Source organism: Vanessa cardui, chromosome W (assembly GCF_905220365.1).
Source record: "Vanessa cardui chromosome W, ilVanCard2.1, whole genome shotgun sequence".
Classification (NCBI taxonomy): domain Eukaryota; kingdom Metazoa; phylum Arthropoda; class Insecta; order Lepidoptera; family Nymphalidae; genus Vanessa; species Vanessa cardui.
In genome coordinates, this window is record NC_061153.1 from 3556406 (window position 1) to 3579922 (window position 23517).

Consider the following 23517-nt stretch of genomic DNA (forward strand, 5'->3'; position numbering starts at 1 on the left):
AATTAATAATGGATAAACGAAATCGTTCCCGTTCTCCTCAAAGCCGTACGCATGTATCTCGCAATAGATACTCGCGTACCCACCGTCGTGCACGGAATAGTCGTTCACGTAGTGATTCGCGTATTCGGTCGCGGCACTCGTGTAATGGTTCACGCACACGCACCCCGCGTCTTCAACGTTCACAGGATCGCCGCACGCGGCGATGTCATACTCGCAGCGATTCGCGCAGGCACTCGCCGCACACAAGGCGCTCCAGGTGACGTGTCGGCGGGCACTCGCCGCACACAAGGCATTCCAGTGGACGTGTCTGCGGGCACGGCCCCGTACCGCATGACGAGCAGGCGTCGCGCGCTGTGCGCACGCCGTAGCTGTCACCTGCGGCCCCGCCACCGAGCAACTTTGGATCCTGGAACGCTGTACTGGCGCGATTGGAAGCGCTGGAACAAAGTTCTCGTGTGCCAGCTTCGGTTGGACTGACTTCAGCTGCACAGAGGAAATCGTGGAGACAATTCAATCACTGAAATCTGTGAGTACCCACAGTCATTATGTCTCGAACTTCGACCCCAGCATTTATGACGTAGATTCTTGGTTGGCCATGAGAACGCGACACCAGCAATTCGGGTCCTTGTTCGACATGTCGCACTGAGTCCTGCCTCAGAAAATCGCGAATCGAGGAGGAAGCTCATCAGACAAAGGACGGCCGAACGGCTAGATAGAAACCAAACGGCAATGGACGCTCAAGTTAACCGGGACGACACGAAACTGAAACACGAGGGGAACACCTGTTCCCCTCGTGTGTTTATGTTTTTGTTTGTGTGTTTGTACCGAAGTTGTTTGAACGTTAGTGTTTACGAGAGCTGGAGTTGTTTCTAAACTACAAGTAAAGAAAAGTAGCTATGCTACTAAGCACCGATGATCAAACCCTACATGTAATTGGTTATTCTAACACTAATACAAATTAACCGGCATATGGATATCATGGGCTGGTGCCCTTGCTGTTTAATAATGGTTTAAATTTGACTACAGACGATGACGATGATGACGGTGATAGTTTGGTTGAAAACCAGCAACCTCAGCCAGAGTCATCTGCACTGGAACCAGTACCGGGGCCCTCATCAAGACCAGGTCACCTGGAACCAGAGTCTTCCCGAGGACTTGACATGCCTCACTTGAATTGAAGCCTGGCGCTCTGTTTAGACTATCTGACGAGGACTTCAGAATATCAGGAAAAGCCGTGTTAGAGATTCCTTAAGTTAAGAGTGGGATTATGGTGACGACTGCTATATAAGCAGCTGAATACCAGCGCCTCTTTCGATTCGGTTTGCATCTGTCGGGCGAGATAGACGTGTGTCGTAATATACGTTTTGTCATATCTTTATCGATTGTTATTTGTTTTAGTTGTTTTTCGCTTGCGTTAGCTTTGATTGACACATGTGTTACTGAGATATCTGTGTTTTTATATTAATTCTGTATAACTATTTTATGAATTTTCAGTGCAAATAGTTTAATTTTATGGTTTCTGGGTTTTACTAATGTAATGTGGTGCAGAGAGGTGATAAAGAGAGGAATGAAAGCCGAGACTGCTGAATAGATAGATACTGCCTTTATTTCCAATAGGTCGTACATTAAATAGGTACAAAATTAGGTTACGTAGTATATAATGATTAATAAGTATATTTAGTTAATATAATCTATTCACTACATCTCATCTCCACCGCAATAAAAAAATAAAATAAACAATACAATTTATTTTATTTTAGGTTATATTACGAATGTTCATATAGTATAATGTCATATTATAATTACTACCTTTACAAACTTTTGAAGTAAGTATTTAGTACATAAACTTTGAACAAAATTGTTAGGTAATTGGTTCAAAATACATTTTTGTTCTGTTTTTGTGAATAACATAGTTTTTATTATCCTTAATTATTTCTACATTGGGTGAACATTCCCTTATTACTTTGTATGGACCTGAATATACATATGTTTTGGAACTTACTGCCGGTTTCATTTTTTATTAAAATCAAATCATTCTGTTTATAAGTCACAGGGTTTATATTACGATCATACTTATTTTTTCTTTTTAATTTACTTGCTATTAAATTTTCTCTAGCCTCTTTTTGTGACGTTTGTAATCTGAATTTGAGTTCCAAAGGATAATTATCAAAATTGTAGAAAGGATCAACTTGCGCTGATCGCAAATTAGATGGTAAAATACATTTCTTACCGAACACCAACTCATAGGGAGTGAACTTAGTCTCCGTATGTACTGCAGTGTTATAGGAAAAACACCAAAATGGAAGCCACATGCTCCAAGCTTCTGAGTGATTGTCTGTTTGTATTCGCAAATAGTTACCTAGATGTTTGTGAGAATTCTCCAAGGCACCGATACTTTGATGATGTTAAGCAGTAGACTGCAGCTTATTAATATGCAAAAGTTTACAAACCTCATTCATTGTGTCCGATAAAAATTCCGTTCCCCTGTCTGTAGCTATCTCCTTCGGAATACCATACCTGAGGATAAAATTGTTTACGAAGTTCCTGGATACCTCATCTGACCTTTTTGATATTAATGGGTAGGCCTCAACATACTTGCTCAACTCACATTGTATAGTTAAATTGTACACATAATTATTGTAATCTCTCTCTTACGGCCCTACTATATCTAAATGTACCTTTTCAAACGCTGAAGTTGCCGTCGAACTAATTGTCATAGGTTCCTTAGTATAATGTGAGGAATGTTTTTGTTTTTGACATTTGTCACACCTTTTTATAAATTCTGTAACATTAGCTTCTAATTTTGGCCAAAAATAATATTTCTTTATGTTATTTACCATTTGTCTTATGCCGGCATGGCCACTTGTGGGTAACATATGAAAATCGTTTAAAATTACACACTTATCGGCTTTATCAGTTATTCTCTTTGTTCCCCTTAAAATACATATACGGGGTCCGGACCAACTACATATGTTATTTACTTCATTTATTAACTTTTCCACAAATTTATAATTTTTCTCAGTCTTAATAAAGTACACTTCTTTAATATTTATTTTCCCACAAAATATTTTCAGCTCTCTCACAAATTCGCCTGGCGATAGTTGCGATCGAGAAGCTAAATTAATAAAAATAGTATCCATTGTGGGCACGTAACTCAAACATCCCTTCTCATGCGTTATCTCTCTCAATTTACGATATCGATTTAATTCATAAGCGCTTATGAAATCAAAATCAAAATAAACTTTATTCAAGTAGGCTTTTATAAGCACTTTTGAATCGTCATTTTACAATTAAGTGAAGCTACCACCGGTTCGGAAAGTAGATTCTACCGAGAAGAACCGGCAAGAAACTCAGTAGTTACTCTTTTTTAACATTTAAAAAATACAACGTCATGTTAATTAAATACAATTATTTCAATTAATGTATCCTGCTTGGAAGTCAACAGGTATTAACTCCACGCTTTTTTGTCATCTACAAAATCTTGTATCGAATAGTATGCTTTTTCTACCAATGTATTTTTAACAAACGGAACTATTTCTGCGGAATTTTATTATAGAAACGGATACCTTGCCCCAAGAAGGATCTATTGACTTTGCGGAGTCGGAAACTTGGCGTTATAAGTTTATCCTTACTTCTAGTGCATATACAATGATTATCACTGATTTTATCAAAGTGATCAATGTTACTGTGAATATATATGATATTGTTGTAAATATATTGCGACGCAACAGTAAGTATTCCTACTCTGTTAAAAACATCCCGAAGAGAGTATCTAGCTCCAAGATTATAAATAAACCGAATTGCTCTCTTTTGTAAAATAAAGACAGATTCAATATCTGCAGCGTTACCCCAAAGTAATATGCCATATGACATAATACTGTGAAAATAACCAAAATAAACTAAACGAGCGGAATATTAAACGTAATTCCTTGAAATATTTAGATTTGCTATGTACTTCTACAAGTTTTGGTTGATCAGTCCCATCTAGTTAGAAATAATAGCATTCCGTTGTTGCTTAGCCATCTGGCCACGCGTCATTACATTTATCACCGTTTGATTCATCTCTTTCAAGTCCTCAGAAGTTAAATGCAAACGTGAAAGTGCGTCAGCGGCAGAATTATTCTTCCCTTTTAAGTATTCAAGTACAAAATCGTATTCTTCTAATGCTAACCTAAATTTAATTAAACGGCTAGATGGATCCCGTATTCCAAATAAATAGATAAGCGGCTTATGATCAGTCTGAATTTTGAATGTTGAAATGAACCTACCATACAAATATGGTCGAAAATGCTTCACGGCCCATACAATCGCAAGCAGTTCCTTCTCAATCGTTGGGTACGTTTTTTCTGCTTTGTTAAGACTACGACTGGCATAGGCTACAGGCCTACCGTCGCTGTTGCATAAAACTGCACCTACCCCATATCCTGATGCATCTGTTTGTAAAATAAATTGATTAGACTCCGAAAAATCAGGGTATTGCAATACACGATGGGATATTAAATTTTGTTTCAACAGTTCAAATGATTTTTGGCATTCTTCATCCCATTTAAAATAACATTTTTTCGACAAAAAATATTTAATTGATGTGCTTTTGTTGCAAAATTAGGAATAAATTTCCTGTAATAATTTACAAACGCAACGAATCTTTTTACTTCGTCGACTTTAGTAGGAACTGGGTAATCTTTAACGACTTCTATTTTATCAGAATCTGATATGACACCCTCTGCTGACACAACATGACCCAAGTATAATAGTTCCTTCTGTAAGAAAATACACTTCTGAGGATTTAACTTTAGATTAACTTTGCGTAATATTTCAAAAATAGATTGTAAATTCTTGATATGACTAGGTAAGCCTCTACTAAAACAAACTAAATCGTCTTGGTACACCAGACATTTTTCGTTTGTTAACCCTGTCATTGCCATAGTCATCATACGCGAAAATGAACTAGGACTGGTTTTTAAGCCCATAGGCATTCTAGTCATCTGAAACTCTCCGGAACAAAAAGCAGTATACTTGCGACTGTCTGGGTCTAAGCTAACATTATAGTAACCTTGATGTAAATCTAAATGAGAAAAATACATACAACCTAAAATTTCTGTTATATTTGGAAGAGGAAATTTGCCATCATGTATACTTTTATTAAGTTTTCTGTAATCTATGACCAAACGCCATTTCTTGTTTCCATTTTGGTCACTTTTCTTTGGCACCAACAAGATTGGACTGGACCATTCACTTTGACATGGTTCAATAATATTTTCTTTCAACATTTGATCAATTTGGTTTTTAATTTCATTTTTTAAAGCATGAGGCAATCGATAAGGTTTTGAAAAAATTGGTTGTATATTCGGTTTTACTTTAATTGAGTGTTGATAAATATCAGTGGTTGATAACTTGTCCCCTTCCAAATAAAAGATATCGGGATATTTCGCACATAAACTTTCTATGTTAATCCTTTCCTCTTTATTTAAATTATTTAACTTCAAATTTGACAAGAGTGTTTTAACTCGCGATGCATTTTTCTCGATCTTATTAAAGTTACAAATATTATATTCCTTTAAATTTTCTATATTAAGTTTAATTTCAGACAAAATTATATCTTTTGAAGTCGTATTCAAAATTCGAACGGGTATTTTGCCATTAATTGGATATACTAACGTACTCGCTATAAATACTCCCTCACATACTTCTTTTGTACATACCACACATTCCTCTCTTAAACTGGTATTAATATAGTGAATTGATTCTGATCTGGCAGGTAACGACAATAAATGACTACACGAGTCTATTAATTGCAAAGATATTTGTTTAGATTCATTGATCCATAAAGACAGACTATTATGTTTCATATCAATCACCGCTCCATACTTTCCTAAAAAGTCTTGTCCTAAAATACCATGCGACTTACAAAGAAACGTGTCAAATACATAAAACTTATGACTAATATACTGCCCGTGTACTGTCAACTGTAAACATACGTATCCGATAGCCTGTACCTTTCCACCTATCCCGTTTATTATGTTTTCTTTGTTAATTGGAACGTTGAAATCTAAAACATGTTTATGTTTTATAGTTGAAATTGAGCCTCCCGTATTTATGAGCCAGTTAAAAGCGTATCTGTCTTTATAAAATAACTAGCGGTCGCCCGCGGCTTCGCCCGCGTAGATAACGGTTCATAATCAGTCTTCTAATATCCCTACTGCTGAGGCATGGTCACATTTGAAGAACTACTGCAACCGGCGCTTGGATCTATTGTGATAAACCTCAAATTCGTGATCACAACACCTCAGCCACACCAACATCAGCCACGAATCTGATGAGGTTCTTAGAGTCGGAGCCCATTATGCCCTCTAAAGACCGGAGTTAGAACATTTTATAGTTCTATCTTTTATAGTTTAGGCATGATACGCAAAAAATCAACTTTTTTGGTAGATTTTTTCCTTTTTTGTCCGAAAAACCCAAAATATCTTACGGAACCCTATTTTTTTTTTCAATATAAAATTTAGCCTATGTTATGCGGGATTAATTTAGCTTTCGAATGGTGAAAGAATTTTTAAAATCGGTCCAGTAGTTTTTGAGCCTATTCATTACAACCAAACAAACAAAGTTTTTCTCTTTATAATATTAGTGTAGACTAGCAACCCGCCCGGGCTTCGCACCGGTGTAATACTGATACTAATATACTATAGAATGTCTTTATATACAACGTTCACAGCTTTTTTGTTATTAGACAATACAAACATGTTTTCTTTAGATTTTACTCTTGAGAGGGCGACGTATAATTGGTCATGTGAAAAACATTCAACGCTCAAATCTAAGCCTGCAACGTTGAAAGTTTGACCCTGCGATTTATTTATGGTCATTGCAAATGATATCTTTACCGGGAATTGTAGGCATTTAAATTGAAACGGTAAATCCGATGGTATCAGAGGAATTCGGGGAATCAATACATCTTCTCCGGTACCACATCCAGTGAGAATTGTGCACTCTATTGTGTAAGTTTTTACTGATTTCACCAGCAAACGCGTGCCGTTACAAAGTTTAGGTGGATTCAGGTTTCTTAATAAAAAACAACAACACCATTTTATGAGGAGGGAGTCCAGACGGGTTTAAAGAATTAAGAAATTCTGTTGGAAAATGAACAGCTTCTTCCAAATTGAGAACAGTATCTACGGAGTAATATATTTGCGTCTGCGCATCAATCTTGGAAAGAATTAAATTATTCACCTTATCCGCTTGTTCGTTAGTAGGTGACAGAATTGCTCTTTCCTTAAACCAATATATTGTCTTACAACCTAGGTTATCAATGTCAGGATAGACTTTGTTGACCAACTCTTGGGTGTTGTGTATTAAAATACAAAGGTTTTATAGGTTAATACTTCCATCACCTTGAGTTAACTCTCCATTGCCAACTTTTAGCAGCATCTCTGAAAAAAGCTTGTTCCCACGTAAAGACAACGAAACCCTCATGTTTGTTTTAAGTTCTAATTTATTGATGTGTGGTCAAAGGTTGGATCGTTTTATGGAAGCATTTATTTCATCAGCACGTGTTCTCCGAGTCACGACTGGTAGGATTTGACGAAAATCTCCTGAGAATAAAGTAGTACATCCACCCATTGGTGAATTTTTGTTGCCCAAATCGCGCATTGTTCTATCTAGTGCTTCCACAGACGTCTTGTGTGACATAGTAGCTTCGTCCCAGACTATTAATGAGCAGTCACGCATCAATTGGGCTGTATTGCTTTGTTTAGAAAGATTACAGACACTGCTATTATCATCGGTAGCAATTTTCAGCGGGAGCTTGAATGTAGAGTGGGCGGTTCGGCCTCCTTTTAAAAGAGTAGCTGCAATTCCGGATGACGCGACAGCTAATGCAATTTTTCCGGTAGATCTTACTTTTGTTAAAAGAAAATTAAATATATTTTATTTATATAAATTAAAAATGTTTTTCCTGTACCTCCTGGGGCATCAAGAAAAAATATTTTTCCTTCATTGTTATCAATTGATAATAATGAAGGAAAATAATAATGATAAATAAGGATAAATAAATAAATAATGTAGTGAATACTTTTTTCTGATCGATATTCATTTGTGGCTCATCTCGAGCTATATTTAGTAAAAGTCTCGATTGAACGTATGATGTTTCTCTTGTGTATTGAGCACTTTTCGTTAAATCTGGGTTAGGGGTATTAGCTGGCATCGGCAGCCCAAAATCATTGATCGATTTACCCGAAAGTAATTGCACTACTTTGTTTCATTCAAATAATGCTTCTTTAAATATGTTTTGATCATATTGTACCTCATCTGAAGCTAACTCTCGCTGTCGCCGAATCAGAATATCACTGGCCATATCTTCTTGAAATTTATTCCATAGAGTAACAGAATCGGTTACCTGACAAAACGTTACTATGATGGCAAATAAATATCTTAATGAAGTAGCTGTACTGCAAATAGCTTCTGATAATGTGTTTTCCCAGTGTGAATCGTCTTCCAGGAGCCCCATAACTTTGCATGCTGCTTGATAAGTATTGAAAATAATACCTTGTACAGTTCTTAGGTCTGCAAATGATGTCGGGCCTTTTACAACATGCAGTAATATTCTCATATAAAAGCATTCGCTTTTGCTGGGATGAATCACGTAGACTCTTCCAAGAGCAGCCGATTTTTTATTCCGGGGAAATTGTCAACTGCATTACCTTGTTTTCGCCTTTGAAAGGTTTTAGAACTCTGATTCCATGTATAGTAACTTGGAACTTTGTCATATGTCAGTGTTTTTGCGAAATTATCTTGAACACATAGCTTGAAGAATCCTGTTAATGTTATATCTCGCGGGTTATTAACAACTTCTTGTATATTGTTCTCAGTGAAATATACCCTTTGTCCATTTTCTAAATGAACTGCAAGGTGGACGATAGTGGGAGCTCGGTCGTGCACTTCGAATGATAAAATCCTCCATACTGCTTCAGAGCTGCAGACGTAACGTCCAGACTGATATTTTTCCACTTCATTTGGGGATTGTACACTAAAAGTAGCTTGATCATTACCTTTATTGATGTATTTAGTACCATATTGAATTGATTTTATTGAACTGCACAACTCTACGTTTATGTGGACATCAAAAATTTTCAAAAGGACTGGATTATAGGGAACGATCCATCGGTTATCAATATCATGGTTTCGGACGGTGGCACTTTGCCCACCTTGTTCTGGAGATCTTCGACGATATTTGGGATATCCGTCATCGTTGGTGGATGTTTGGGCTTGAAATGATTTCGGAATTTTTTTGCTGCATTTGGAATCTCACATACATGGAGAATTGGGGTTTAAAGTCCCACAAGGCCCGTGTAACATGTGTTTCTTTACGATTTCGAACATAACAGGATCTTCTTCTTCAATCGGTAATTCAGCTGAAATAACACTGTAAATTTGATTTGGTCTAATTTTGTTCACTAACCAAACCAACAAATGTACATGTGGCAAACCACGTTTCTGCCATTCTATAGTGTACATATGACAGCGCAGAGGACCAAATATATGAGACTTGTTAATGAGGTGCAGGAGTTTCTGTACTTTTAAATGGTTAGTTAAATACTTATTATTTTATTAAAGACTCTGTTAACTATATCGTATCTATCTTGTGGAGTTAAATTGGTGTTTATATTCTCTTTGATATCTGGCCAATTTGGGTTACATGTGGCAGTTATAAATAAATCAGGTTTACCGTAATGTCTGACGTAAGTCATTGCGTCCTGCGATTTTTCATGTAAATATCGAGGTCCACCTGTGAATGATGACGGTAATATAACTAACCGTCCAATATCGTTGCTATGTTCATTTGCCTGTAAAGCATCCTGTAGGTGAATGTAACTTTCTGCTCTCAATTTAGTTTGATTATTACGAATGTAGGCCAATCTCTCAGATTCAATTTTTGCATATTGATCGACCAAGTATTGGTTTGTTAACATGCCATATCTAAGCAGAAGGTTGAAATTGTTATGTCTTATCATAATACGGTAGCAGTAATAATTCATACATGAGACTGTTTTACGCAGAGGTGCACCAGTGATGTTGTCAACTTGAGAAACATTAATGGCATAACCATCTTCTCCACGACATAGCATCAGAGGATACTGTAAGCTGTCATAAGATCTGTGTAACTCTGATTTTTTTTGTAAATTATCATCACGACTGTGCAACACAATATCTCTTTTGTCAAACTGCTGTCCAGCTATCACCACTGCTACTTCACTCGTGGAAGGCGCATTATATCGTCCTCTGTGTTCTCCAACAGGAACTTTTTTTACATGGATTACGACATTAAAGTCAGGAGTATGTGCTGGAACACTCTCAATCGCAGTTTTGAAAGACTGTATGTAGCAATTATGGGAATGTAACATATCTTGGAGAGATCTAATCAAATCTCGATCAATTGGCTGTGCAACACTTAAACATCGCTTAGATGCTTGTGTAGCCGGATCTGCAATAAAATATATTTGCAAAAATTTGTGATCATCGGGTTGAAGTGGTAGCAAGCTCCCGGCTAAGTGGTACACTTGCCCTTGATTTTAAATGTGGGCATGAACCCACGATCAACGACTTGCTTACTCTTAAAAGAGGTCATTTAAAATGCGTTGTTGTAACGCCGTATATTACGCATGAATTGTTTGGATTTCTGATGATCACCCGTAAGAAGAGAGTGAAGTGGTTCAGGTGGGGGGATAATTTCTTCTAATTTAACTCTTCCTTGTAAGCAACACATACCTTTCGATTCGTCCTTGAATTTTAATGCCAAGCAATATTCACATACTACTGACATAGTACCTATCGATACAATACGATCGTCCTTATAAGAAATCGAAGGATCGTAATTCATGGTAGAATTTTCTTTATTTACCCATGAATTATTGACTCGTGCTGATGATTCTCTAGCTCTCTGTATTCGATGTCTATCCCTATCTCGACTGCGGCGAACCTCACGCCCTTCTTCTCTCTCTCTCTCTCAGCTCTCTCTCGACATATATCCCGAAGCTGACTGAGCCGAGCCTCACGCTCTACTGACGATTCTCTGTCCCTCTGAACTGTATGTCTATCTCGATCCCGGCTGCGGCGATTCTCACACTGTATTGAAGATTCTCTCTCTCTCTCTGGGCTCTATATCTATCCCGAGCCTGACTGAGGCGAGCCTCACGTTCCGTTGACGTTTCTTCATCTCTTGCAGAACGTACTCTTCTGGCATTAATTGTACTACGACCTATGTTTGAACGACGACGTCTTCCAGACATGGCTTTATAACTTCTGTACAATTTTTTTCAATTCTGTATGTATTTGCCATAAATTGCCATATTATTAGTATGTGCCGCAGTAAAAAAATATCTAAATACTTACCTTTATTTAGAAACAAAGATAATCAACAATCATAAAAAACAAAAGATACCTATTCTATTGAGTTCTTTTTTTAACCTTAACTCAAACTATTTTAATGAAATAAAAAATACTTAAAAAATAATTTGCTATTCGTGCGACTAAAACCAAAAGATAATCAACAATCATAAAAAACAAAAGATACCTATTCTATTATATTCTATTCTATTCTATTCAGTTATTTTTCTGAACTTATATCTCACCTCATCAAATTACGATTTTTAAAAACGATTTTCTTAATATTGATCTAACTCTAAATTTTAACCAAAAACCTAATAGAATATAATTTTGGTTTTATTTTATCTAATCTTATTATCTAACTAACTTATGTTCCTATAATTACTATAAGTACGATTTAAAAATTAATAGAAATAAACCTTAAAATAGAAAATCATTTATATTTTAAAAAACTACTATAATACAATTATTTAAAGTAAGTTATTTATAATTTAAGATACGTTGTCGCGCTGAAAAGCATGTTTTTATTAAGTACTGTTATGTCTTTACTCTCTAGAGAGCTCCGATAATAACCGCGTCCGATCGCTGCTAAATTCAAAGTGCTAATGGGGAACCGCGGCGCGCGGCCTCCGTCGCCTTTTTTTATAGGCACGCTCCCGCCGCCTTGGCCGGCCAGTACCACACCAAACGCTACGTTCCGCAATTTTTAAAACTGTAATATCTTCGAAAGTATCCATTTAAATTGCATGCTGTAAAGGTCCATATTGATCTATATTGAATGTACAATTTATTTAAGATACCTAATTGGTATGTGCGGGGTTACTGCACTATAACTATTCTAATATTAATTATTTACGAAAACAATATGGAATGTGCGTGTAAGCAGTTTGATTGTGTTCTATATTCCATCGTCAGCGGTGTGTGCGGGGTTACTGCACTATAACTTGGGAGGAGTTATAGTGCTCTTTAGATGGAAGCCTGGCATCTCAAGGCTTTCACTGTTCTCCGGCTGGGTATCTTCTGGATGAGCATGTTTTTTACTTCTGCATTTATATATCTTCCATACCAGAATCGCGCTTCCGATTATGTATAACAGGATTGTAGTCCAACTAGGAATCGCCATATCGAGAGACCAATCATATGACGTGTTATCTTCGGCAATATTCTCTATCTTATTAAGAAGTTGATGAATATTATCTAGGGATACATCTTGAAGTTCTACTTCATACTTAATGTTTTCAGTATGGATGTTCTTTTCCTTTGGTAATGGGATGATTTCATTCAGCAAAACTATTTGACTGTTAGTTTGCAAAGTCCTGTTCAGGAACTGTAGTTTGCAGCCTTCTTCGATGGTGACCAACTGAACTCCGTCTATTTTCTTGTATGTTGTTCTCCCATTACACATTGAGCGGACAACTTCTTCTCTGTTTGTGATAAGTAACCAAGTGTTATCATTAACTCTCTGGATCTTGCTTTCCTTCATATTTGTTCTGGCTAGCGTGCAGTTTGCCTTCTCGTGGCGAATTAAAGAGATGATACAGTCGTCAGACGATGCTATCGGCTTAGTATCCAACTGCCTACAGAGATGTTGTTCTTCTGTAATTGTTCTACAGTCTTCTTCTATGTAGGAGTAGTCTTCGCTTCCAAGTGCTAGGAGATTGGACTTAGGAATAATAGTGAAGTTGTGGATATCAGGAATGGAATATAGATGGATCAAATCATATATATTGGGTTCAACAGAGGGAATTTCTAGAATAAAATTCAAAGTATGCTCTGTGCTGTAAGCTTTAACTTCGATAGATCTTTCAATTTCGTGTATGTAACTTAAACTTATCGGTGCTACGGCATTAAAAGGAATATGATTTTTTATTTCTATAATTTCTAATATTAAATGTTGAGGGCTTAAAATAGTGGGGTGCATAATTCCCAATTGAGCAAATGTAATAGCATCTTCTAAAAACATTAATCTGGTCGTTTGGCTTGCTTATTTACTGAACGCATTGTTACATCGGTATTATTTTGTTTATTAGTTTGTGAAATATTTGGGAAATTGCCTGAATTCCTATTAGGGTTAAAAGCAGGTTTATTTCGCCAGGGTAAAACTGAATTAACTAATTGTTGTCGTTGCACCGGGGAAAGATTGTTGCGTTGGGGAACATAAGTGTTAGGGTTAAACATCGGCATCTGTGGGTGATTAGGCAAAGCATGAGATTTAGGTGGATCAACCTTCGACTTGTTAGGAGCTGTTGATGGCATATTATTATTATGAGTACGACTACTATACTGAGCCCTAGCTTCTTCTTGTCTAGCAGCTGCTATGGCTAACTCTAACGTAGAGGGGTTGGCTATTCTAACGCCAATAGAAATTTGAAATTCTAATTGACTAATAAACTGATCTATAGCCATTTTCTCGTAATAAAGCTAATCCGAGTTATTGCCCACGGAATAAAGTATATTTAATATTTTTTTTAACCGCTTGCCATAACATTCAGAATCCTCAGATTTATTACGCCTCGTACGCATGAGCTCTTGGACTAATTGAACTTCTGTTCTAGGATCTCCTAACCTACGAATTAATGCACCTTTAATTTTATCCCAACTATCTAAAGATTCCTCGTACATTATCGCGTCGATTGCTGCACCACTTAACCTATTTTTAATCATGCATACTATAATTTGATTCGCATTACCTTTAATTTCAATTAATTGCAAAATGTTATCAACTTCTTTAATATAAAAATTAAGATTTTTAGGGTTGCCGTCGTAACGTGGCACTAAATCAGAGATAACCTTATACATGTGGCTATCTTCCATTTAAAAAAAAAAAAAACAAAATTAAATTAAATTAATGTAACTAAAGTATATAATATAATCGATATTAGATTATAAAGGAGTCTATTGGCGATAATAGCCTAAAGACGAACGTACAACTAAAGTATATAATATAATCGATATTAGATTATATAAGAGTCTATCGGCGATAATAGCCTAAAGACGAACATACAATGATTTTATTATTTTTATATATAAATAACGACAGGAAATATAGAAGGAGCTTGGAAGGCTTACCACGCTGCTTGCATCTCCCGCCGGGTCTTGTAAAGCGCAGGTCTCCTTTATTCCGGATTCCCGCCAGGTCCGATCGCCGTAAGGTTCTTCTTGGATAGCAGTAACTAACGATTGGAATCGTTCGCTAAAGTCTTATCGAGAAGATTTTATTCTCCAAAAAGACTATAGTGCCTCTATCCTACTGACTGCGCCACTTATGTTACGGTGTTCGGAGAAAGACTTTTTAAAAAAGTATTTATTTATTTAAAATTAACAAAATTATATATTTTATTAATTAATTACATTTGACTTATCTATCTAATGCTATTACAAGACTGATTTTAAATTCTAATATTAATTATTTACGAAAACAATATGGAATGTGCGTGTAAGCAGTTTGATTGTGTTCTATATTCCATCGTCAGCGGTATGTGCGGGGTTACTGCACTATAACTCATTACGTGAGAAACTTTTAAAATTATCAGTGTTACTTAACTATATTGTCTATGTATTATATATAAAAACCTTCCTCTCGAATCACTCTATCTATTAAAAAAATCCGTTGCATAGTTTTAAAGATTTAAGCATAGACAGGAAAAGACAGTCAGCGAGAATTAATTTTGTTTTATACTGTGTAGTGTTAACAAATAGGTACAATGTACACAGTTTGCACTCATTAGGAAATACAAACCGCTATGTCCGTGCGTTTTAAAACTGTAATATCTTTGAAAATATTCATTTAAATTACATGCTGTAAAGGGCGATATTGATCTATATTGAATGCAAAATTTATTAAAGGTACCTAATTGGATAAGGATTAATGCTTCATTGCTTAAAATTGCTTCGAAAATAAGCCATTTTTTCTCGTAAAAATAAAAGATAAAAAATTGTTTATTGTGGGTTGTCTTTAAGAGATAGACATATACCATCGCGGACTTTTTTGTAGACATTTTTGAGGTGTACATTTCTGTAGTACATTATTTTGATCTATCTAGTAGGGTTCAGCCAGCGTTTACAATGTAAGCGCAAAAAAGATTAAAAATTTACGACATTACATGAGAAACTTTTGAATTATCAGTATTACTTAACTATATTGTCTATGTATTATATATAAAAACCTTCCTCTTGAATCACTCTATCTATTAAAACAAACCGCATCCAAATCCGTTGCGTAGTTTTAAAGATTAAAGTGTACAAAGGGACATAGGGACAGAAAAAGTGACTTTGTTTTATACTATGTAAAGATTTTATGAAGTAACTACTATCGCTGGCTAGAATACTATATGTTGTAGGCACGAAAAAAATAATTTTCAGGTTCCGAATTCTGAGTGGATGCACTCGATTGAGGCTGTAACTCATCAGTTATTATTGTCCGAATCTGTCCTTTAAATGGTCTATGACCCCTACAATAATTATTAAAAGTTCTACCTCGATATGGCGCTCTACCCCGTGGCGCTCCCCGTGGCTGAGATTGTGGCTGCTGGACCCATTGTCCAGTCCTGGTATGCGTCTGTCGCCCGTTGTAGCTAGGGTTGCCTCGGCAACGGTCAGTATTGTACGTATCTCTTGGAATGCTCTGATGAGAAGGCGGCCTGGAAGTGTTTTTAAAGAAACGATTTTTATTATGCCTTGTTAGTGTAAACACTTCAGCAGTTGAACTTGAACCTGAAATGTCCTCATCTATTGCGGCCTGAATCGCGTCTTTCAAATTTTCAAATTTCTGAGCCGTAATAATAGTGCCAATCCTACGATTTCTCAATCCGTCGCTAAATTGACGAATTGCCTGTTTCTCGTTAATAGATTTTAAAATATTAAATTTTTCAACATTTCCCTCAGATTGAGAAATTGTAAGATCAACGAATAATTCGGATAAGGTTTTTCCGAATACATCTATAGATGCATCATTTTGCCTGCAATTAAAAAACTGTTTTTGCAAGGCATTTGTAGATTTTTTCGGTAAAAGTAACCTTTTCATATCATTTACAAGATCAGTTACAGTGTCGTATTTCGTTGCTAATTTTAGCTTGGCAGACTGCGACAATCTGCTTTTCAGAGTAAAAGATATTAAATACGTCTGTGACTCAGTATTGAGAACCGAACTATAATACTCAATACCATCGATAAGTTGTCGTAAATTAGAAAGCTCATCATTCATCACTGGCAATAAGCTCAAAGCTACCTTCAGGTCGAATTTATCCATTGTTGAAAAAATACTAGAACCGTCTGAAATTCGACACAACTCAGTAATTTCATCAAACAATTTCTTAATATCCGTACGATATTTTTTTTAAATAAGACGCTCGTCCTTTTCAATGCTTTTCAGTTCAATACTTTCTATATAATTATTATATTGTGCAATAATACATTTAGCTTCGTCTAACTTAGTCTGCAATATTTTACCTTGTTGTCTAGCGGGTCCTATTTTAATTGAATACTGTCTCACTACTAATAAATCTTCATATAATTTCTTTAAATATGTTGCCATAGAGCTTAAAAATACTTAATCCCATCAAAAACATAAATGTAAAATGAGAGCCAAGTTCAATATTATGATATAAGCTTTGGTTGTTGACTTCAACGACAAAAGAAGTGAGATCTAAATGGGTGCCAAGTTCGATGGACAGTCGTGAATTTATTTATAACTACATAAAATTTTATTTATTTCCCTAACTTAGGATAATATATTATAGCCTAAGGTCTGGCTCGGCTAGTCCTCATATACGAATTATTATTTTCGATAGCTAGTTTTCACCAGCAAGACAAATTTTCGGAATATTAAAATTAGAACGGACATGTTACAGGTTTAGAACTTGCCAAAGCTTTTATATAATCGCGCTCTTACTTTGTTTTTTTACGTAATTTCTTCTGCAGGCGGAAAATATATAAATTCTTTCATTAGGTGAGCTATTAAGGGAATAGTTTTATTGAATATTTTACTAACTAAGCTTTTACATATATCGAAATCTATAGCCAGACGTTCTGAGGAATCGTCTAAGCGATTTTTCTTAAATGACATTAGAATATCACTTACTTGACTAGCATATATAGTATAAATACTTTCAGAAAGGAGCTTAACAAGTAAAAAAAAAAAACCTTCACGTAACCCCTTATAAAAAAACGTTTTTAGTTATTTTATTTAAGGTATCATTGGGATATTAATACTTGATTGTGACTGATAAAGAACTATTTGAACACAAAACAGTACCGTTTTGTGAAAATATTCATGCTTTTGAAGGAGAACTGCTTACAGAAGACATCGATATTTTTGATGGAGAGTGTTGAAGATATTCGTAAACGATTTGGGAGCACTTATTTCCTGTATCTTTCGCACTGTTCCTTAAGTACGATTTTTAACATTGCTTGTTTTTTCTGTGAACTCATGATGTTTACTTGAACTCCTTAGTTTCTCAATTTATTTGAATGATTAATGTTCCCCCAACCAGTCGATATTTTACTAAATTTTGAGTGTCATATTCAACTTGTAAATAAATTATATTTTCACAGCACTAAAATTAATTTACATAAATACCTATATATTTTTTTTTTACTGAATCAATTAAACCAAACTTCTCACGACTCTATGGATATATTTAATAGTTACTTACATAAACATGATCTTCACACATATATATATAGAACTGTTAGGGCCAATTAAATCATGCTTAATTAATTTGCACCACTTTTTACTTATTGTTATATTATTTGTTACACGAAAAAATATTTTATTGGGATTTTTAACTGTTGTGCTTTGACACATAGGATATACAATACAATAAATGTTGGCATTTTTTTTAAATTCTGCCATCGGGTAATAAACACGATCCGAATCAAACGGTAGGAGTAACAATACAAAATTCGTATTTCGTAGTTCGTACGTACCCGGCGATCACCCACTGGTCGTAGGTCAGATGACGTCGGAACGCCGCTTGTAACAAAATTATTCTACAACCGCAACTTCAAAGTCCCATAACTAGCTTATTTATTAAGATATTTCATCGATTCTTTTACGTGTTTGTTTTATTTTATCTAATTTTTTATGATGTATAAATAAAAAAAAAGTAGTAAACTTCTTCATTCTAAATACCAGTACCCCTAGTACGAGTTTGACAGTTAACTATAAATTATTTTACTTTTGCGGCTTTCGACATTTTGCTAGTACGAGTATTTTGACGTTTTTGTAAGCAAGTATTTTGACGTTTTCGTTAATTTCTTACCTATCGAGTTGGAATTGTAATTCAATTTATTTAGCTGGGAGCCAGTGAGAGCTCATGTTGAAAACTCAATTATTTGTATTAATTAATGGAAGTTGAGAATGAGTTGTAGATATAATGGAGATAATGCATATTATTATTATTCAACTATTAATCTTTAGTGTAAACATCTTTAAATGAAATAAATTTATTTTTCAGGCTATCAGTGTATCAATCCTTTATTTGGAGCAGCTAAGCTATTAATGATGATTTGGTGCAGACAGACAACATCCAAGAAACATGTGGCCATGCATTAAACTGCAATCTACATATCCATATAATTAATTTTCTAATTATTTAATTCTAACAATATATATAATAAGAAAAATCGATTTATCTCTTTATTTAGTATCTTTTATTTTGTGTTTTGTAAAATAATTTTGATTTGAGAATGATTAAAAATTTCTTCATTATTTTATATAAAAAAAAAAAACTATAAATAAATATGAATACTCTTGACTACAGTGGTTTGTTTTGAACACTAATAAATAACCAATTTCAAAAACATTATCATTGCTTAATAATATACTATGTTGTTGTTATTCATACTTTTTCAATTAATGGGTACATTAAAACAAACAATTAAACAATATTTATTGTTTAATGTAAATACATAACTTATGTATGTAATGCATAATATTATATTAATTAATTTAAAAATAATTAACACCTGGTAAAATGTGCTAAGCATTCATCATACGTGTCAGCTGTGACTCCTTTATCTAATCCAAGTATAAAAACACATATTAAACAACAGACAACTAAAGTTCAATTAACTACCACAATCACTATTGTCTTTACCGAAGATCAGATTAATAATGGACTCTATTAAACACTCAATTGCACAACTAACAGAACATTTCAACTCTAAAATGGCTGAATTCCAACAAAATTTGAATTCTAATATGCCAGCCGCCAGTCCGACTTCCGACATAGTCTCCCAGTTTAATGCTTTCCGGAGTTTTGTCTTAACTGCTCTGGAAGGACTGCAGCTGCAAGTCGAGCTCCTCTCCAAAAAGTGTGATCAAATGGAAATGAGAAGTAGACGGAAAATGCTCCTGGTGCATGGGGTTCCGGAAGCCAAGAAAGAAAATTTATCGGCTTATGTCAGTCAGCTGCTGTCTGAACATCTCAAGCTGCCAGAGTTATCAGTGGATTCTATCAGTCGCTGCCATCGTTTGGGTTCTTCGGCTCCTGAGAAACCAAGGGTCATCCTTATTAAGTTCCAAGATCCAATCATACGTAACAAAGTATGGTATGCAAAAACCAATCTGAAGAACACTGGGGTTACACTGTCCGAGTTCCTAACAAAGGAACGTCATGACGTCTTCGTTGCTGCCAGACAGCGTCTTGGTATCAACAAATGTTGGACTAGAGATGGCAGCATAGTTATTATTGGTCCAGATGGTAAGCGTCACCAAATTACGTCTATGGCGGAGCTGAATACGTATTCCACTGCTACGGTGTCTCAACAAGTATCAGCTAGGACTGCAACCTCATCCAACACCAATACCCAAGAGAACAAGAATTCGCAGGGAGTCCGACCGAAAAGGAACTTAAAGAAGTAACTATTTACTATATTTTTCTATTTATTATTACTGGTGTTTCATTAACCTTCCTATACTCGCGCCAATTTTGTAACACCTATACTCGCGCACGGTGTTACAGACCGATAGTTTGTACCCCTACAACATATTTTTTTTAACAAGAAAGACATAAACTATTACTATTATTTTAAAGTTTAGGATGTAATGAAACAAAACAGCATAACTAAAAGTTATTTTATTAATTATTTTACCGACTTATAGTTTTATCACAAATCAGTCTTAAAATTTGAGATTATTTTCTTAAGTACTAAAAAATTAAAATAAAATCTGAACTTCTTTTTAAAAACAAATTAAACTTCTTATTAATAACAACAAACATATCAATAAACATATTTATCTATGTTTGACTTAATTTTGAGCCTCGCCATAGCAATCAGGGCATACGGTTACAGCATGCTCCAAACAAAAGTATTTTTTGCAGGTGGCACAGTTGTAATGTGTCTTGCGGTTTATTTTTGAAGAGCAGTATCCACAATGACCTACTTTATTATTGTTAGATATTGCTGCAGACTCGGGTCCATCTAATTTGCATATTTCGGTGAGCCTGAGACTTATGCTTCTCGGCAAGGATGAAATGAGAGCCCGTCGTCTAAGTTGCGGATTGATCAAATCGTATGCTAAGGCTTCAAGGAAGACTCGACGGCTAATTTTCTTGTTAGGGTTATTCTGCAGGTATATTATAAACGTATTTATACCCGCTACATTCGTTAGGCTGTAAAATATCACCATTGGCCATCTATTTGTCCCACGTGCGACGTTGTAAGTCTCACACATTTTGTCTACGCTATCTACTCCACCTTTGGTTCTATTGTAGTCCATTATAATTTCCGGTTTACCTGTATCTTCATTGATCTGGGCATCATCGTGCATGCTGGATACGAGAAGGACATTTTTGCCTTTTTTTGGTACATAGGATACAAGAGTGCAATTGCCTCGGTGCCCGAATAAACTAGATTTTGATGGAATGTACTGGCGAAAGTTACAACGTCCTCTAAAAGCCTCTAACTTCTCGTCAATTGTAACATACTGAGACACGCTGTAATATTTTTTGAACGTTCCCACAACTATATCAAACAACTCTCTAATAGGTGCCAGTTTATCCAGTTGTATTCTCTCTTCTCGTGTATCTTTACTGTCAAATCTGAGACAACGCATCAATAGAAAGAACCTGGATAATCCCATAGTCAAACGAAATATCTCCGGGGATGACCCGTCAGTTCTGAAAAAATCTATGGCATTTAGACGAGCGTTCCTTCTGACTCCAGCAAATAGTAAAAGGCCTAAAAAAGCTTCAATTTCAATATTGTCTGTATCGGCGCAGTCTCTCTCTCTTGTGAAATTATGCTTCATGCGATTAATTTGTTCATTAGTGTACTTTACTATCATCAGGCTGATAGTGCCCTCCGAAAAAAAAAGCCGCCACAGCTCACCTGGTTCCTTCAAATTTCTAGCTTCTCCTCTAACGCCTGGAAGTTGAGTAACTATATTTCTAGCACGTCGCCTAGTTGGGTTTGAGGCAGGAGATTTATTCCACCTTGTCTGTCTATCTTTTCCTAAGTAAAAATCATGGGATCGTTCATTATGTTCTTCCTCAGATATCTCGTCATTGTCATCGTCTTGCTCGGTATCGTATGTCTCTTCTTGTACCTCCACGTTATCTTCCACCTCACTGTCATTTTCGTCTTCATAGCTTGAGCTAGAACTTAATTCTTCCAGCAACAATCTGATGTGATCATCGTCCATTTTGATATGAATTAAAACCTAAAAAAGAATGATAAAATTGGTCAAATTATAATATAGAGCAACATACATTTTACTATATATACTTTATAAAGTAATCAAAGTCCGTAAAGAATATACAAATGCACGAAATAAATTATATTAATACTTACACAAAAAGTTACACCTATACTCGCGTCGGTCTCGTGGACCGATTGGTGACGAGTGCTACAACACGTGTGTTTCACCCGAACGCGCGGCGTGCACTAAAACGAAGTTAGCCACAAATCCGGCAGCTAGCAAGGAACTCAACTTCTTAGGATTTACCTGCATAAAAATAATTACGAAAATGTGTTTCGTCGGTCTCACAGACCAACGCGCGAGTATAATAATAATAATAATAATAGCCTTTATTTAACAATCTTTCACACAATTTTAGTAAAATAATCTTATTTAATTATTTGACACCGGTACATGAAGATTGTCTTGCTGTCCAGCATAGGCCTCCCCTAGAGCTCGCCATCGGATGCGATTCTGCGCTTGTCTCGTCCAAGTATGTCCCGCTATTGTTTTGAAATCATCTTCCCATCTACGACGCTGTCTCCCTTTCCTTCGTTTGTATTGTCTCGGGCACCACTCTGTTACGTCCTTACACCATTTATCCTTATTACTCCTAATCATATGACCTGCCCACCTCCATTTTAGTTTTTTAACACAGTAAGTAACATCCGTAATTTTAGTTTTCTTCCTTATAATATTAAGTTTTATTTTATCTTTTAATTTAATGTTAAGTATGCTCCGTTCCATACTGTGTTGGCAAGTTTCTAACTTATGTATGTTATGGTTAGTTAAGCTCCAGGTTTGGCAACCATATGTCATAACCGGCAGAATACATGTATTAAATATTTTGCTCTTTGATCTCAGTGGCACGAGTGGGTTTTTCATGATCTCCTTGAGGGACCAGTATCTTTTCCATGCCAAAGTGATTCTGTTATTAATTTCTTTTGTTGCCAAATCTGTTGGGGATATGATCTGTCCAAGGTACGTGTATTCCTTTACGTATTCTATGGTTTTTCCATTGACAATTATAGGGGTGTTTTCCGAGTTTGACATTATTTTGGTTTTCGCCGTATTCATTGACAGTCCTACATTATCGCTTTCATACACCAGTTGTTCTAACATCTTTTGTAAACTTTTTGGATCTTCGGAAATTATTATAAGGTCGTCTGCAAATCTAAGGTGGTTTAATCGCACTCCGTTGATAATTAATCCGTAGTTATCCCATTCGAGACGTCTAAACACGTGTTCGAGAACAGCTGAGAAAAGTTTGGGTGACAAAGGATCACCTTGTCTTACTCCTCTTTTTATTGGAAAAAAATCTCCATCTCTTTCAGTTCTTATCTTTGCTTTCATGTTCTTATATATGTTGGTAATCAGTCGAATATACTTTTTCTCCACTCCTTGTGTTTCTAAGGCTTCCCAAATCTTTATGTGTTTTATAGAGTCGAACGCTT

At 35.6% G+C, this 23517-nt stretch overlaps 1 protein-coding gene across 1 annotated transcript; it reads left to right on the forward strand.

Moving 5' to 3' along the window:
* Positions 1 to 19331: 19331 nt before the first annotated feature.
* LOC124542442 lies at positions 19332 to 20245 on the forward strand. Its single transcript, XM_047120390.1, has one exon. The coding sequence runs from the start codon at positions 19496 to 19498 to the stop codon at positions 20243 to 20245; it is 750 nt and encodes a 249-aa protein (XP_046976346.1). The 5' UTR covers positions 19332 to 19495.
* Positions 20246 to 23517: the final 3272 nt, after the last annotated feature.